We start from the raw sequence: 19,120 nt of genomic DNA on the forward strand, positions 1-19,120 counted from the left end.
AAATCACACAGACACACAAAAACTTGTTTCTTGTGACTTTTGGTAACAGTGACTGCGAAAAATTGTGCATGATTGTAAAGTTATGCGGCGCTGAAAAAAAAGAAAGAACTTGAGCTAAAATAGCGGCAGAAATAATTTTTTCTTCTCTTGCAAATCATTATCACTTTTTGATCTGTTTTCATGTTTGGAGATATTTGATGCTCACAGTGATTAAAACTGAAAATGTTTTTTTTAATGTTGGTTTTCTTTGAATGTTACAGAAAATCCTCACAAATGGAGCCTTCATTTATGTCACAAAAATCCACAATGCCATCTAGTGGTTTTGAGGAGTATTGCATCCGATTTTTGGAATTAACTGCTCTTTTGGACAAGGCTCTTTGGGCCAGTATGATCATCTACAAATGACATTAATATAGATAATAAAGTTATGAAAACATTGAGGAAAAATACATGTTTGTACTGAATAGTGACAATAAAAGAAACAAATCAATAGCCCCTCATGTTCACACAAGAGCAGCAGAACACTAAAGGGGGTTTCTTTGTGGATGGCGTCACATATGTTGCAACGATCTGTCATTTGGCATCAATATGTTGCCACGTGGAATCTGTTTGTATCCCACTGCTTCCTCTTTTTCTTTCCCTCCCCTTTGTAAGAGCTCATGAAAACTCAACATAATTTTTGGTGTTTTGATCTTCATCCAGACATAACAGCCTTAGAATGAGAAGCGAAAGGCTTTAAGTCTTTCAGCAGATTAAATGTCAAACCGGTCTTGATACAGTCTCGTTTTCACCTTTCATGACACGGAATGAATCTGGACTGAACTGGACCCGAGTGAGTCTTGGCGTTCAGCAGAGCTGTGTGCTTTTTATGGCCAGTAAGTGTGCTGACTGGGATAATGGGGGTCTGGAGGGAAACGACCAGCTGTGACAGGAATAGGTGAAGGTTAGAGTCTGTTTACCTTCAGATCGGACCCTAGATTCTACACTCAAACAGATGCTCAGTCCGAACAGTGAATGGACACAGTGTAAATGAACACCATGACACTGACTTGGACAGAATTTCGCAAATTCTTTATTATAACCTTTTTTGCCTGTTTTGTATTAAATGTGACAAACGAATGACTTTAAAAGAACGTTTATAGCTTATAAATTAAAACTTGTTTTATTTTTTCCATCATAAAGCTATCAGTCTTTCATGTTGATTTTGAGGCATTTTTTTTTTTTTTTTACTAATTTAACTGATTCTTTCAGGGGTTTATGGGCATCTGTTCACACAATTGCTTAAATGTCTAAGGTCTGGATATTAACCGTCACACAGAAATAGTCTGCATTGATTTGATGCCTTATCCCTTTTTTTGTCTGTCTGTAACAAACTTCATCTGTCATCACATGAGAGATGTGTGACATCATGCACAGATGATCAGTTTATCACAGTGTCACACAGACAATCATCAGCTCAAATTTGATATTTTTAAATCTCTTCTGTTCGCCTGGAAAACTCCTGAGAGAGCACGAAAATCACAAACAAACATCTCTCAGGACTCTGACCTGTCAGGTTTCGAAAAAAAGAAAATATTTTCAAAATTAGATAAGGTGCAGTGGATTTGAGTAGTCAGACAGCTGAGTATGCGCTTTTATTTTTTAAGTAGATGCTCTTTTTTTATTACTTTTTAATTTATCAAAATACAAGAAGTAAAATGTGCTTTGTACTTGACATATCAGGGTTTCAAGAATTTAAAGAAGGGTTTAGAAGTAAAAAAAAAACTGCAAATAAATGAAGAACATCATTCAAACATGAGCTACAAAATGTATAAACTCAAACATAACTACAAGGAATCATAATCAGTTTATTAATTAGCTTATTTGGTTCATGCTTCAACAAGAGCTGCATGATGTGGCAGACAAAAGTGCATATTAAAATGAATGACAATGTCTCCACAATAACTTTTTTTTTCTCTTTATAGGCATAACTGAGGAGGTGGAGTTGAGAGGCTGCTTGCAAGCTCTGCTGTATTATCAGTGATCCTGCTGCTTCCAGATGCAGCAAGTTAGAGTGAGTAAATACAGCCTCATCTGCTGAACATATTAATCATTATTCAGAGCTGTAATGTTTGTTCTTGAAGTGAATCAGCTGAAATATTGCATGTTTAGCTGATTCGTAAAAACAAGTGAGTGTCTGTAAAGGATTTAGGTTCCAAATACAAGGCTACTTCTGGATTTTATGGAGTCAGAAACACTAAAAACTGCAGCACATTTCAAATTGACAACTTTATCTTTTAATTTTAAGACAAAAAATTTCAAAAGTATGAACTTCTTTTAGCACTCGGTCTATTTCAAGGCAGTGAAAATATAATTTCTGATGCAGAGAACTGGTTTCAGGAAATGAAGGATCTTACAGACGAACTTTGGAAAAAAGGAAAAAATGGTCGCGCAAGTAATCTGTTCATGTGGCGTTAGAGATCACCGATGAGCTTTTAATAATAATAAACTGTTTATTGCAGTTATGTTGTAAATGCCAATCATATTTTTAGCAGCTCTTGACAGGCTGTGAATGAGTCTTTATAAAGTCAAGAAGCTCCTTTTTGGTGCATGACATCTGCAAGAGTTTGTTTAAATCTAAAAAACTTTTTTTTAGAAATCTAACAAATGTGCACACACTTATAATCTACATCTTAATGCTAGAATTGTCTACTACAGAAATAAAATGATACACAACTGAGGTCTAATTATCAAATTTACTATAGGAAAATAAGCCAAAAATATGAATGAAGTTGTAAATTTGTTTAAAAAAATGTTGCCTGAATTTTGATCAAAATCATAATATGGATTGTGATTTGTGTCGTTTTTTTTAAATGACAGAGCCAGAAAAACTTTAACAATAAATTTGTACATTGAACACAATTAACCATCAAGTCATAGAAATTAATCACAGACTGACTCATGGAAAGAACTAAAATATGGAATTTTTAAAAATAATTTTGAGGTTGTTTAAAACATTGCTTTATCAGAATGGATATTTAATGATTAGTAGTACTACAAAATAACTGAAACCCCCCCAACAACTAGGTCCTTTAAATATTGATTCAAGTTAAAGTAAATAATCAAGTGATGGGATAAAACAAAGTCAACTTTTGTCATTTAGAACATTTTGGATCAGCTCAAGAAAAAAGGGTAGAAATTGATTTACTTTCAAATAAACAAAAAATGATTAAAAATGTACATTTACCTTACTTGTACAGTCTTTCTGATAATACTTTGGTTTATGATGTCACTGGTAAAAACAAAATTACAAAAAAAAAAAAAAAAATGTTGTTCAATTCCAGATTAGTAAAAGCTCTTTACAAGAGCATTTGGTTGGACTGGATGGATGATTTATTTCAAGCAATTACAAACAACAAACATATAAAAAAGGTAATAAAGCAAATAAAATAAAAAAGATTCAAAAACTGATTAGAAAATATAAAAGCAAACTCTAAATGACACAATTTCCTTTAAAGAAAATGTATTACAATGCCTTTTTCCGTAATAAAGTACCGGTAGCGTAAGGAATTAAAAGACCTTTTTTTAAATACTTTTTTAATACCCATTACATGTTCAGTAAGACATGTATTACCAACAAATCCTAGTCCTTGTGTTGTTGTAGGATAAATGTAACAATTCTAACTCATTTTTACTAGGTAGCATTCGGTCTTTGATTTCTCTTTTTCTAAAATAAACAGTCCCTTTTTAATTTTAATGGACAAAATTGATTAAAGCAGTGAGTTGTTCCTCCCATTGTGCTCTGTGTTTTTAACCTATCTAATTACAGTATGACTTACCAGCATATTTTATATTATATACTGCATGGATTACACTAAATGTAGCCTAAAAAGACACTTAAAGTAACTTAAAACACATCATGTAACAAAGTTGAGACAGTAATCCAAGTTAAATGATTGGTTAACATTTTTTTTTCGACAATTCAGTGATCTTACAGTTTAGAAGTAACTTGACCAACATGATTCATTACAAACCTCAGGTATAATATTTACAAAAAGTTACTGGAGTACATGTAACTTGTAACTGCCGACCTCGGATCCTGCTGTCAAAACCTCAGGAAGGCCAGAACCTTTTTTCCCTCTCTCTCGTATTATTGTTGGAAGTTCCGTGCGTGCTCGCGCTCGCGCGTAACCGCGCACGGTGGCGCTTCATCGTCACTTGGAGCGGGAGCGCGCCTGAATCAGCTGTCCGCCAGGGGAAGGCGCACAGGGAGACGCAACGCCGTCAGGGAAAATGAGCGTGGAGAGAATTTTCGACGAGCTCGGACATTTCCAAAGGTAACCAGACCAGGAGACCTTTGACTGTTTGTTTTAGCTTTTCACTTTCGTTAATTGTTTAAACTTAAAAAAATAAATAAATCTTTAATTGTTCGGAGAAAGCAACCAATTGTTTGCATCCTAACCAGTTACAATGAAGTGAGAAAATAACTTTGTTAAACGTCTAAAAATGAATACATAAATAAAGAAATAACAACAGTTTAAAGATGATTTTAAAAATAAACAAATGGGGCGGAAATGTGTTTCGTTTTTTACTTTGATTCTAATTTTGTTTTTTATCCACAATCTTTATTTAAAATCTCTTTCAAATCGGTGTTTTTAATATCTGGACTAGTAAATAGATCAGATGGTGTGGGTACAAATCATTTAAAAAATATTTGCTTTAAAAAAAACTTTATAAGGTGATTATTTTTAAAGATTTGTGTTTAAAAAGAGGATTTTTTTTTAAAATTTTGATGGAATTTACCTTTCAGATTTCAGGCGTGTCTGTACTTTGCAGCAGTCTTCCAGGCCATCGCCTGTGGAATTCACTACCTGGCCTCTGTTTTCCTTGTGGAGACTCCAAACTTTGTGTGTGGAGTTCCTGAGAACATCACAGATGTTCTGTATGGTAACCTAACAAGCTCTGGCCTAGGGGAAGTCCTGCCTGTCTTCTCAGGGAAAGGACCTTTGGTGGTGAGGACGTCCGCGGGGGAGCAGTGGGAGCTCAGCCGCTGCCAAAGCGCTCTGCGCATCAACCCCAAAAACTTCACCTATGACTTTACCGGCAACAGAACTGTGAGCGGCTGCCATGGGAACTTTGTCTTTGACCACACAGAGGTGCAGCAGAGCATCGTGACAGACTGGGACCTGGTGTGTGAAAGGGAGTGGCTGGCCAAGCTGTGCCAGCCCACGTTCATGATGGGGGTGCTGATAGGGGCGGTGATGTTTGGGGACATTGCTGACAGGTAAAAATAGAATAGAAATTTTTCTTCCACATTTGAGGTCCAAAAACCCACAACAATAAACAAAACACAAGTCATACAGCTGAATTAAAATACATGTAAAACATAAATTATAAACTTGAAAACTTGAGAACTTAAGGGCTCAAAATGACACCCATGCTAGTACCTCCCATTGGGAACTGGTAACAAAGAGTGCTGTGCCTGATGTTGCCGAGGATTAGAATGATTTTATTCTCCAAAAGGAATGACGTTGAATAAAACCATGAATAAGAGAAGGAAAAATTGCAGAACCGGAAAAGATGCAATGAGTGCTACAGTATGTACGATTACCCTTAAATAACCAAGTTTTAAATCTGTAAGAAAAAGAATTTACTTTTGTAGTTTTAGGGAGATAAAAGATCAGGATGTTTGCAGATTTGGTAAAACAAGGAGAGATTTCAGTAAACAGTTGCTAAATAATAAAATAATATTTCCAAAAATGCTCATAAATATCCCCCAAATTTGAAGTATTCATATTAATCTAACCTGGTGTAACATTTGGTTCTTGTTGGTGAATTGAAAGGTTCCAAAGATGTATGAACTAGCTTTGCACAGAGGTCAAAGTTCAGCAAGGGTACGACTTAGACCTTTCCAAAAAAGACATTGTGTGTCCTTGCACATCTCTGCAAAATGGTTTTATTCCAGCTCAGTTTGCATCAAGCTGAGGAGCACAGAACAGATTTAATTTTGCTCTGTTTTGATCCACATTTGAGTTGGAATTGGGACTCATTTTAGCAAAATGATTTCATAAACTGCAATTTTGAGTTCCCAAACTGGGGACCTTTAAATATGAAATACAAGGACATAACTGAATGATGAATTTTACCAGGGGTGTAACGGTACACTAAAATCTCAGTTCGGTTCGGTTCATAATCTCATAGGGCTCGGTTCGATACATATTCAGTATTTTTTTGGTACAAAAGAGGCAGAAAACAATTTCTTGCAATATGCATTTATTTGTTTTATATAACAATAATAAAATTAACATATGTAGGTGATCTGCTATATAAAATAATTCAACTATTAGCTGTCAGGAACCAAAAACTTTGGATAATTAACACTGGCCTGACAAAAAAAACCATTTGACCTTGCAGACATTTTTTTCTTGTAGACCCGATTTTCACAGTGGGAGGATGCCGTTTTATGTGCGTTAACAGATTAGATGTGTTATCTGTGGCATACGTGTACAATAAAATGTCGAAACACAACACAATTTATTCGATTTGTCTTTTCCTTTCATCCAAACAAATCCAAAGTGTTCCCCCACAGGAGAGCGTGAGGAGATTTGGGGGGGGGGTGTCTCCAGTTCTAGCCTCGCGTCCGCATGATACTGTTGACATGCTCACTGTCATCTCTGTCACCTAATAGCTGTTGAACCTGAACTGCAATGAGGTTTCTGACCGACGTCGGAAAACACAGGGGAGGTCCTCTCCAGGGCTGAAGGCGGATCTTCCTTCGGGGGTCACTTCCCCGTTCGGACCCTCAGAGCCTCCAGAGCGGGTTAAACAAAAGAACCAGTCTCTCTTCTTTTAGAGGAAACCGTTTTTATTACTGTGCCGGCAAACTGAGCAGCACACCCTGAACGTGCACTCACACACACACTCTTGCGCTGCCACGCTCTGCCCCCCCTCTTTCCTAAACGCGTGCGAGCACAGACTCCATTGAGCATCTCGCCAGAAACTGGCCTCGACGCAAAGTTAGTAGATTTGGGGGGGAAAAATAAACAAACAAACAAACAAACAAAAAAAACAAAACGGTACAAAGTGATCCAAACCGAAATATCCATACTGGGACGATTTGATCCAACTACGTGTACCATTACACCCCTGAGTAACTTTTAAGATCTAAATAATCAACAGCACTTTCTACTCAGACATGCAATTCGTATTTGTATTTTTTTAAACAGAAAATTAACTTTTATGCTTCTATTCGTAACCAGCTTGGGGCATCTGTTTTTAACAACTTCAAATACTTTTTGACAATTTCTTTCCAATTATTTATTATTTATCAATTATTTTCTTTTCCTCCTTTTCTGTCTGTACTACTCCTCCTCTTCATCTGTCGTTTCCCCAGAGTTGGACGTGTGAGAATTATGATGTTCACCAGCCTCTGTCAGTTTGCTCTCGGAGTATCTGTTGCCTTCTCTGGAAACTACTACATCTTTGTGGTGCTGCGTTTTCTACTGGCGATGGTGAGTTCAGGGTGCGTGGGAGTGCATGCATGCGGCTGTCTCTTTTGGCCAAAGCTAGTTCAGCTTTCATCCAGCTAATAAAAAGTGCCAAAGTTGTAGCTGTTTGTCTACAAAGTAGCCCTTTAGTCATGGAGGTTCTTGTTGTAGCTGCAAAAAAAAAAGAAGAAAATAAGTTCTACCTAATCATAGGTCACTTCTGTTTTTATTTAGACACTTTTAAAAAAAGACTGTTTTTATTTCCAAAAAGGCATTTAAAGCTGCTATGTTTATGGAAAGATCTTGATGTTTTTAATTATCCGCTATGCAATATTTACCACGGTTTAGTAGCTCTAAAGCCACCTTTGTGGACATAAAGCCCATACTCTGATTAAAATTGTGTTGACGTGTTTTTAACATGTTGTTGTGGCACTTTTCTCATGCCATAAAGAAAATAAAGAGTTTTTTTCCCCAAGTCGTCGTGAACAAGGAACAGATGGAAAAATGCAGTTTGAAAAAACTTGTGTGACATAGAAGCTCCAATATTGCTAATGTTAGGTTGTGGCTGTAAGTCAGAAGGAGAGCACGGCTTACTGAGCAATTTTTGCTGCTCTGCAGAAACTATGTCCTAGAAAAGGCTAAAAATGGCATAATCCTTTAAAATAAATCAAAAGATGATCAGAGTGGGATGTTGCCAGTGCCGTCTGCCAACTTCCAACATTTCATCCTAAGGAGGAAATTAGCCTCAGAGGTCTGGTCCAGCTCCTGTGCAACAGCTAAAAAAAACATGAATAATTTGCTTGTTAAAAGGCAGCAGTTATGACTGACCTGCATCTGTCATGTACAGGAAGTTGCATAACAAGTACAGTATGTGCAATGGGAGCACGTTTACGGGAGAAAGTAAAGGGATTTCTGGAGTTAGTGGTAGACTGCACGTTGGGATGAAGGGCCCCTTCAGCCAGATTTGCTCCTGTCTTTGACCCTCCCCCCTTTTCCTTCCTGGCTACAGCTGTTGTTTTCAACACTGAATCGGTCTCAGCTCCAATTCCAGAACCACATTTAAACCCGGGCTGTGAATGCACTCAAACTTAAAGGCACAACATTGTCTTTTTAATAAAATTAACATTTTTTTTTAAATCTCCAGTCAATGAAAGTTGAAAGTAGTGGCTATTATTAGAAACATCTGACAGATATAGTGGAGCAGCTGCTGATTTTGTTGCCGTCCTGTTTTTATTGGATCCACATTTTAATACCCAGATTCATTTTTATAGGGGATTCTTGTGGTCGCTTTGGTCGTTGGTTAATAAAACTTACATGAGCTGTGCATGTGGACAAAAAGAATACAACCACTATTAAAACACTTAACGAGCAGGAAGGGTGCATTCTGTGGTTCGCTGTTGTATGCAGCATCCCTGCCCTCTGATTCTCTCCTCTCTCCTGTTTCCAGGTGTCGAGTGGCTATCTGGTGGTTGTTTTTGTGTATGTGACAGAGTTCACGGGCAACAAGGTGCGCACATGGACCTCAATGCACGTGCATGCAGCATTTGCCGTGGGCGTCATGGTGGTAGCTCTCACCGGTTACCTAGTTCGAGTCTGGTGGATCTACCAGATCATCCTCTCCATCTGCACCTCCCCCTTCCTGCTCTTCTGCTGGAAGTTCCCCGAGACGCCTTTTTACTTGATGGCCAAGGGCCGGTACCAGGAGGTCCAGATCCTGCTGGACAAAATAGGCCGCTTTAATGGGCTCGAGTGCAAGTTGAAAGCAGAGGACCTGCTGGAGCCGGAGAAGATGGAGTGCGATAAAGCGTTGCTGCAGAAGGAGGCAGAGGAGCCTCTGCAGCCAGAGAAGAGGCTGACCATCCTGGATCTGTTTGGCAGCTGGAGGATGGCCAGCCGCACGTGCACAGTCTGGGCCATCTGGTTCATCGGCAGCTTAGGCTACTATGTCTTCTCCTTGGGTTCAGTTAATCTTGGAGGAAACCAGTACATGAACCTCTTCGTGGCTGGTGAGTTATTGAAAAGAAGTCCGTCCGTCCATCCACTAAACCTACTTGGTCCTATCTTTGGGATTATGGGGTTGCTGGAGCCCATTCTACCCACTTTTGGGCAGGATAGGGCATAAAAGAAGCCATCTTCCTCTGAAGACACGATGAACTAAATATGTATGTCATCATCATCTGTAGGATCAGCATGTTTCCATGCAGAGAAGTTGGCATGGTTCTTGATTATTCATCCTGTAACAAGTATATTTCCTAGCTTGTAATATATTTATCCAGCATCCAGCAAGTTCCTGGGACTTTTAAGTGTTTAGTATTTGAAGCATTGTACTGAAACATTCACCGTTCCACCAACACAAACATCCTCTAAGGGCATCAATGTGTTGTCTCTGAACATTTTCTGCTCCCCCCAAAAAACAAACATTGTCCTTGCATTCATTTATGAATATAAAAAAGAGATAAAGTCATTGAAAAAAGTATTAAAATGTTTTGCACCAGCCTATATTTATCAGTTAATACAGTATATTATGCACATTGGATCTGTTACATAGGATAATTGTGAATTTCCAATATGCTGAATTTATGTTTGCAGAACATTTGGCATTCCCATGTGTTTTTTTAATGTAAATTCTATTTCTTCTTTCAGCTCTTAAGTTTAAAAACCGTTTATGTGTGTTGTAGAATCAGCAACTTAAATGCTACGGTCACACCGGGCCTTCAACAACGTATTAAACGCATATTCTTGAGGGCAGGTTCAGTAGATGGTGATCACACGGGATTGTGACTACCCAAAACTAGCGCCTGCACCTACAGTGTGAAGAGGCTTGGTGCAAAATGTTGCAATTCTTGTTTCACGGCTCGATTCCGATATATGAAACCACAATTATTCTTTTTTTTTCTCTCTATAATCCATTTTCAAATGGTTGGCACTTCTATGAACGAAAAGAGACGCCATCTATACATGACTACCAAATCGAAGTTCCACTGCTTTACCTTTCAATATGCATTCATAGGCCTTGTGTTTTGTACTTAGAGCCAGAAAACTGACTAAAAACTTGCGTAGTGACCTGTGAACGTGGAAACCAGAAAGCCACATTCACATAGACTTTTCATTGAAAGTGGTCGCTTGAACGTGGGTTGCCGAGGCCGGTGTGAACGTAACATAACTGTTAGACAAAACTCATTCATTTAGCTTGTTTTCATCTTTGAAGTAATCCTGACTTGTGTGATTTACTTAATGTTTATACAGAACTGAACCACATCACCAAGACATTAGACTGCCAAGCGATGGAAATTCACTGCAGTGATTGGTTTCTTTCAGGTGCGGTGGAAATCCCCTCTTATCTTGTCGGTTGTTTTGCGATGGACCGGATCGGAAGGAAGAAGACCTGCGCTCCAGCTCTGATTCTGGCTGGGGTTGCTTGCGTCCTCATCGTTGTGGTACCAGCTGTACGTACAATGATAAACACAAAAATCCTTAGTAGTATTGAGACAGAGGGTTTGAATAGTTTTTTTTCCTTGCAATAATTCACATTTGTCTGTTTGTAGTTTAAACTGCATGGCGGGACACATGCAGCATCAGCAGGTTGTTAAGAAGTGTGTCAAACCTGGAGCAGAAATGGCCGTAATGCAGTGGGGGCTATTTTTAACACATTTCCTGATCCTGCACAGTCAGTTTGCGCTGTCAGTCTTGTGTTTATGCCATGACACGTGTTGCTTCATTCATGTGCTTGTACTCCACCCCCCACCGCCCGTCCTACCCACATTTAGCTAATGGCTTGAGCTGAACGTTTGAGTAAATATGACCTTTAGCTTTAAACAGTCAGTTTGAGCGGAGTGCCGTTAAAGTTGTTGGGTAGAATGGGTTTTGACCTGATGAACAGCTTTTTTCCTTAGAGGTCATGTGGCCTTTCGACAGTTTTTAATGGAAATGGCAGTTTAAATATATACACTCATCACAAGCTGTAGTGGGCACCATTCAGTATTACTTTGCTTGGTTTATTTAATCTTTATCATAAATGTTTGTCGATATTCAGAAATATTATTAGAAACTTTTCTCAACTGAACCTCTGACTTTATGCCTGGGGGACTTACTGTTACCCCCATTTGCAGAGACAGACTAGTGGTGGCGGAAAGAGATACTATGAGTTGTTTAGCAGCTAAACATAACTATAAAGTAACTTTTTATTTTTATTTCTTTTTCTGTAATTATTTCCCAAAAACATTTGTGAAAGTACTGTTACAGGACTTTCAGCTCTACATTTGGTCCTCTATGACACAATGTCGACTAAGAGATCAAATGTAATGTTTTGTTTGAGATGTGAAACATTCCAACACATGCAATGAGGACTTTCTGTTTTCTCCCACAACACCATTTGTTTACAGAAGTTGGAGTCTCTGGTTGTCGCCCTCAGCATGATAGGAAAGTTTGCTGTTGCAATTGCGTTTGGTCTCGTCTACCTGTACACCTGTGAACTTTACCCCACTATCATCAGGTAAGTCGTCCTAAAATGAGTATTCGTCTCATTGATGTAATTAAATCAAATTCATCTTTATTGATATAGCACTTTTCATATATAGTAAAGTGTACACCACAAATAACTAACTAAAAATCAATACATTCATTGAAAAGATATACCTAAAAAATCAGCTTCTGGTGAAAGAAATACAATTTCAGATACATTAAATATGATAACAAATTGAAATTCTAAAATTAAGAAAATTGAAAAGGTGTTCGATCTAGCAGCTTTGGTTCTGGTCATGGTTGATGCAGTGACTCCAAAGTTTCCAGGCTCCAAAGGTGGAAAACTGAACCTCCATTCATCACCTCTCCATTTTAATTTCCTCTTGCATCACTTAGAAAATTGCTTTTTTTTTCTGGGTTGAGAAGGTGGCAACTTTTTCCTCAAAATATATTTTAATAACTGTTTATTTCACAAATGTCATGTTGGCTTTGTCAGGGAAGCAGTTTTTTCGGGATTTACCTTAACAAAGTCCACCAAGTTTATTTAAACACAGGAGTTTTAAAAGAGCTTTTTCCAGCTCGTGAACCATCTCAGCCTGCAGTTATTAAAAGTAGTTTGTCTTCTTCCATTCCTTATAAAAACCAGGAAACCTTTTTTTCCTCTCTTCATTTCTGTCTGCTTTTATATGTTTTGAATCTAAGATCATATTAAACTAATTATATATGTTTGAGGTTGTATCAGCCAGAACACTGATTTTTTTTTTTTCATGAAATTGCTGACCTAAAGCATATGCTTCTTCCTCAGATCCCTTGCAGTTGGAAGTGGCAGTATGATGTGTCGTGTTGGAAGCGTTGTGGCTCCTTTCTGTGTTTACCTGGCAGACGTTTGGATCTATCTACCTCAGGTAAACAATTCTTACCTTTGGGTCAAACTTTCACCTCACAAATAATAACTCACTTGAAAACCCTATGTAATTCTACCATCATCACAATTGTAGTTACTTGTAGTTAGAATGTGAATGTCTGTGCTTATACCATTAGTAGCATATTTTTTCTGGTTTTACAGGAGAAAAACACTGTAAATGTGTACATTTTAGTGGCAAATATTTTCTTTAAAGACCAACTGTATTTTTGCCTTTGTGGTATTTTGCTCATTATTGGCGACAAAAATTACGCTTAACATTGCATTTTCTTTGTTATGGTTAGGTTGAGGTTGTAAGAGGCTTTGAGCTAGCAGAAGAGAGTGTAAACAAATGGATGATGGGAAGTGGGGGCAGACTTACAACTAAGAGACAAATTTCTAAAGAAGTCCTGCAGCTTTACAGAAACTATGTCCTAGAAAACAACACAAGTCATAGAAATGGCATAATTATAATTAAAAGACCACAGGGAACGCTTCTAAAATTGATCAAAAGATGACTTTAAAGACAATTACGCACTTTTTAAATTAAATTAGGATGCAGCTGTAATCCAGAATCCTAATTTGACTCCTGTTTGAATTGTCACTGTGTCTGTATAGCTCATAGTTGGAATCCTGGCGTTCATCATCGGCGTTCTGACGCTGCTGCTGCCCGAAACCCTCGGGGAACCTCTGACAAGCACCATGGAGGAGGCTGAAGCTCTCGGACAACAGCCTGCCAAGAACAAAAAGGTTGAGGAAGGGGTGGAGCTTAACCAAACAAAAGCTTAACATTTAATTAAAAAAACGTTTGTCTCAAAACCATTCAAGTTTCTTACATATTTTGTAATGTTTTGTTCTGAAAAGAGTCCCAAAGGGGACTTTTTGACTTGTGTGTATGCATGGATAATTCATGTGCTTGAGAATACAGACTAATGATCAACTTTGATAGTTTTTGCCTCTAATATGCTCTGTTGGCCATCATATACATCAAAGACTCCACTGATAATATTGCATAAAGTGTTGATGGTCATTAAAGTAAAAAAAAAAAAAGAGTAGCAGAAAAAAATGAATGTCTTATCAAAGCATGATATGACAAATGTGATTTCTTTACTTAGTTACTTTACAAGTAAAGAAATCACATAATTGAAATTATGTGAACATTACATAATGTAAAAAAATACAATAGAAGTGTTTTTTTTTCAGTTACTTTCATTGGTTTTAATCTCAGGACATTACTGTGAAAACATCACTAATTTAATTCTAACAATTTAAAATTCTTAGTTTTAGCAAAGCTCTAAATATAGTTTGTGTGAATGCATGTTTGTGGGCGATGTTTACAGCTACGTTTTCATTGCATGTTTAAGAGCAAAGGTGAGCATGGAATAAGACTGTTCAGGTGAGAATCAAGCTGTTGGGACCAAACATGAATTAGTGCTGGATTTTAATGTGGAAATATGTAGAGTGAATGATAGAGGGAGAAAAAAAAGCTGAAAATTATCAAGTTCAACAGTCAGTTTCTTTTAAAAACAGTTTTTTTTATAAATTTAAAAAGTTTTGTGTTTGGTTTTCTTTTGGCATCAAGCTAAATAATTGAGATGATTGACACAGATATTGCTTATGTTTCTGTGGTTTTAGTTTTACAGTGCTGATATAAAGAAAGGGAACTTGGAATAAAGTGTGTTTGAAAAGAAGATCTTTAATAAATATAATGGAGAATAAATCAAGTAGCTGCTCACAAACCTGATTGTATTTTTTTTTTTTGGTTTGCTGTTCTGGAATGGATGCTGTGAGCAGAAACGTGTTCAGGTGATTGTCTATGAAACATGAGTCTTTCTGCTTATGCTAACCAAAAGTTCTGCTCCTGTGTTGCTGTTAGAAATATAATCAAGCATGTCAGATTGATGATTTAAAAAGCAGCTCAAATTTGATGTTTAAAAACCTTTTTTACGTTTCTATTTAGAATGAATGATTTTACTACTATTTAATATTTCTCTATGAAAAAAATAATCCTTTGACATTTGGGGTCTCATTTACATACAATGTCTTGTAGAGCTTTTAAATTAAGATACATAATAGGAAAATTAATTATAAGTTGAAGAATTGTCATATTTGAGTGTCGTTTATGGCAAAAAGACACTTAAGAGTAAATGAAGAGCAAATATTAAATAATAAAATATAGTGACAAAGCTCTGAAAGCTTTTTCATTTTTCCCCATAAATAGCCATAAAAAGCAAAGTATTGGGGAAAATATTTGAACAGTTACCCAAAATAGTTTAGTCTTTTATGTTCTGTAAAATTATTGTTAACATAAAATAAAAGAGTTATTTTATTTTTTATTTTTTCATCACTCTGACATGAGTGGGTTTGAAACCTCTTTTAAGGCAAAACAGCAGTTAAAACATGCAAAGAAAAAAAACTTTATCAAATTTTACACAACTATCTAACATGGAACACAAAAATAAATTCATCCATTCATCTTCCAAACCCGTTTTGTCCCTTTCGGGGTCACTGGGCTGCTGGAGCCTATCCCGGCCACTTATGGCCGAAGGCAGGGGATATCCTGGACAGGTCGCCAGTCTGTCGCAGAGCCACAATCACACACCCATGCACTCTCACGGACGTACACACCTAGGGACAATTTAAAGTAACCGATGAACCTGTGAAGCATGTTTTTGGACGGTGGGAGGAAGCTGGTGGTCCCCGGAGAAAACCCACACATGCAAGGGAAGAACATGCAAACTTCACCCAGAAAGGTCCCCCATTTATGTTCTGTTTCAGATCCCTCAGCCTGGACTTAAACCGGGGCCTTCATGATGTGAGCAAGAGCGCTAACCACTGTTCCACCGTGCCAAAATTAAATTATAATTTTTAAAATAAGATAGGCATGATATCTTCATAACCCTTGTGCTATCTTAGATGACCCCACCCTTACATTGACGTGTTCTCCCTACCATGACAAAGGTGGATAAAAGTGGAAAGATTTCATGTAAACCATGGACACCAGTGAAGATCAAAAATCATTGAAGAAAAAAGGTTCAGAGCACTGTCTAGTGGGTCTAGATGACCCCACTCCCAACGTTACACTAAGCTCTGTGTTACTGTTGTGTTTTACAAATGTTAGAGTACGAAGTAAAAAAAAAGATGCTTTACTGTCATGATTAGAGGACATTTATTTTGATAATCCTGAATGGTTAAATTCTCTTTTTCTTTCTTTTTTTGTGGAATAAACATGTTCTGAACTGTTGATATGGAGCCAATTCTAGTCACCTTTTAAGAGCACAATTTTACAGCCAGTTTCAAAATGAAAAACAAAAAAAAACATGATCAAGGTGTTACGCATAGTTGTCCTTCCTGAGAATTTCATCTAAAAAAGGCAATGAGTTAAAAAGACAAACAATAAATTAAATTTGCATACACCACATGATTAAGTACAAACAATGGTAGATGGGACACAGAAATGCACATTTTAGCTTAAAGTTAATATTCTCTGGTTGACTAGCTGTGCTGACGGTAATTAACGGATCTGTAAAAGCCCACACACTTTTTCTGAATAAAACTGGCAAAAATAAAAATGACTTTTCAATCCAACATTTCACACACAGATTCTGAAAGCTTCATCCGTTTTTGGATTAAAAATGAGGATCCAAAACCCTTGTTTATCTCATACCCAAAAACTGACTAAAAACAAAAAATGAACCAACAGTATTTTCAGATTTAATCAGTAATGCACACACAGTTGGAATTCTTTGAATTCATAATTGAGTGCATCCTCATTTATAGTCATATCTAACAACTTAAACTAAATAAAGCTGTTCTGATGTCCTTGGAACTCTCAGTGAAATTTGGCACTTTACAGACGTCATGGACAATACTGACACAAAACTTTTGGCACTTTAGTACTCACCACCCAGATTTTTGGACACAAGCCCTTTCATAAATTATAAACATCTTTCCAGGGAATCACTGTAATTATTTCCCAAAAACATCATTTGACTCTAATCTCTCCTGGAGATTAAAGCTCTTTTATTAGCAATATACTTTTTAAAGAACCCTAAAACAAGCTCAAATTAAAGTAAAGCTTCACTCAAGCAATTTCTGCTTGAATTATCTTCCTCTGTCACAGACCCTTTTTTTTTTTTCGTTCTTATGATTTCACAACCATGAAAGGACCAAAAACAAGTTGAAAACAGCTTTTTGGGGGATTTTCATTGATTTGACAGATTCATAGTTCATGATACAGATGTTAGGGATGCACAAGCCAGCTGTTGGCATCCTCCAGGTCTGAGTCCAGCTCTTCATCCTCATCCAAAGGCTGAGGTGTCCGAAGGGCCAGTTCCCGTAGGAAGGCGGGCGTATATGCCGGGGCCTTGACCGCCGATTTGAGTCCAATCTTTTTCTTCATTAGATGGAACTGGTCACGGATGAAATTGTAAAACTCGTACTCGTAGCGCATGCGGTGGTACAACACTTTCAGGGCTTCGAGGGATGGCGTTTGCTTGCGAACTGTCCCTGTCATGTTCCCCATTTTTTTATATTCTGCAATAAAAGTCAGAAGAAAATGAAAAACAAGAGGTCAAAGAAGGAGACACATTCAAATGAGTGATTTAACTACTGAGGGGGTGGGGCTTTGCTTCTTACTACCCTTTTTTAAGTTGCAGGAACCAACAAGTTGCACTTTTGGGAGAAATTTATTTAACAAAATATGGGAACAAGAACAGACATTTCATCTTGAGAGGCAAATCATTATAGAATTACTAACAATAACGACTGAATATCTGCACGTTTCACTGCTGATGCTTATTTAGCTTCAAGAAACAACAATTATTTAGATAACCATAGCATAAAGAACATGCTAACTAATAAACTAAACTCTTTATATCACTTCAAATCACTAAATCAGTGACAAGGAACAATTCCGCCAAACTCAGTGTGATGCTACCTTTACGTCGCCATCGGCAACGTGAGATCAAGTGACCACTTCCAATGAAAAGTCCATGCAAACACGCATGTTTCCAGGTTCAAAACTCTTGTGTTAACGCATAGCTACGCAATTTTGCTACCGAGACTATGTACAAAATGTGCGGCCATTTACTCGCGTAGAAAGTTAAATCCAGGATGAACTTTGACCAATCAGGGACTCCGATTTTGAAAATCGATCATGAAGGATAAATGAATAATTGCGGTTCCTGGCCAAACTATGCAAAAAAACAACAAAAAAAACCCCGCGACTTATTCTCAGAAAAATATGGTAATCCTTTTGGTAAAAGAAAAACAAAACAGCAAGTGTATAATGCAATGCTATTTTAATGCATGAATAATAACTGTGTTTCTACTTCAGACTAAACAACTGAATTAATACAAAAAGCGGTGTCGTATTTTTCACAAATAAAACGCAGTGGTGGAGGAACTTTTGTAAAAACAAACAAAAAAAACATCTTGACCACAGGTCTGGTTTGTGTTTGCATATTTTCATATTCAGACTTTGTTTTGTTTGAATAAAATCATTTTTTGTAATTATGATCTGTTCATTACCAACCTGGACTTTTGTAAATGTTAAGCACCCCTGCAAAGTAGTGTGGTAGAAGCCTCTCCAACATGAGCAGGACTTCCTCCAGCTCCTCCAGGATCCCCACTATGAGGTAGTTTTCTAACACATTCTGTTTGGCCCGCTCCAAAGCCCAGACTCCTGGTTCCCTAATGGCAACATAAAAAAAAAAAAATCTTATTTAAAGTTAGCTTTTTTAAATGCTATTTAACAAAACAAGGTTTATACCTGCACTGAGGATGTTGCCCACAGAAATAAGGAATGATGTAGAAAACTCTGGGGTTAGAGCATTCTGGGTAATTTTCCAGAATACAAACATTTATATCCTGAAATCAGACAAACAAATAGACATGCTTTTAGTTTGGCAGCAATCACATCTTTCTGGTAGCATTTGTTTGGTTAATTAACCACTAGAGGGAGCTCTTACTTTTACTTTACGTTTAGCCCAGAAGGCAAGAAAGTTTTTAGTCAGACTGAGGAAAAAAATAACTAAAAAAAAAAGCAGACCAATCTAGACTCTGTAAAGGATTTCATGATAAAGATGTCAACACTAAAGAGACCAGAACCAGATTTGGAGTTTTTTGTGTGTCTGTGAAAGCCATTAAAACACATCAGGGGAAAAAGTGAAAAAAAGATTAGAAGCACACACGCATGAAGTGAAACAGGTCAGCAGCTCAGAATTAAGAAGCCAGTCGTCTAATGTCCAGTGACGTAAACCCAGTTAATGGAAAGTACCTCTGTGCAGCA

The 19,120-nt window shown here is 37.3% G+C and overlaps 2 protein-coding genes across 3 annotated transcripts in view; one reads left to right on the top strand and one right to left on the bottom strand.

The window, feature by feature from the left end:
- The first annotated feature begins 4,146 nt into the window (after positions 1–4,146).
- On the top strand, positions 4,147–14,567 carry slc22a16 (solute carrier family 22 member 16). The gene is made up of 8 exons (XM_004083492.4): positions 4,147–4,316; positions 4,790–5,263; positions 7,373–7,490; positions 8,914–9,472; positions 10,785–10,912; positions 11,849–11,958; positions 12,733–12,832; positions 13,447–14,567. The coding sequence occupies exons 1-8, from the start codon at positions 4,273–4,275 to the stop codon at positions 13,615–13,617; spliced, it is 1,704 nt and encodes a 567-aa protein (XP_004083540.1). The 5' UTR covers positions 4,147–4,272; the 3' UTR covers positions 13,618–14,567.
- A 1,417-nt stretch (positions 14,568–15,984) lies between these two features.
- ust (uronyl 2-sulfotransferase) overlaps positions 15,985–19,120 on the bottom strand; it is a 59,368-nt gene continuing 56,232 nt past the window's right edge. For both annotated transcript variants that reach the window (XM_011491622.3, XM_004083493.4), the window contains 3 exons: positions 18,602–18,699; positions 18,365–18,522; positions 15,985–17,364 (listed from right to left, as the gene is read on the bottom strand). In XM_011491622.3, the coding sequence (XP_011489924.1) occupies positions 17,072–17,364; positions 18,365–18,522; positions 18,602–18,699 (549 nt within the window). In that variant the 3' untranslated portion in view covers positions 15,985–17,071. The remainder of the gene's footprint in view (positions 17,365–18,364; positions 18,523–18,601; positions 18,700–19,120) is intronic.

This window comes from Oryzias latipes, chromosome 24, assembly GCF_002234675.1.
Source record: "Oryzias latipes chromosome 24, ASM223467v1".
NCBI lineage: Eukaryota > Metazoa > Chordata > Actinopteri > Beloniformes > Adrianichthyidae > Oryzias > Oryzias latipes.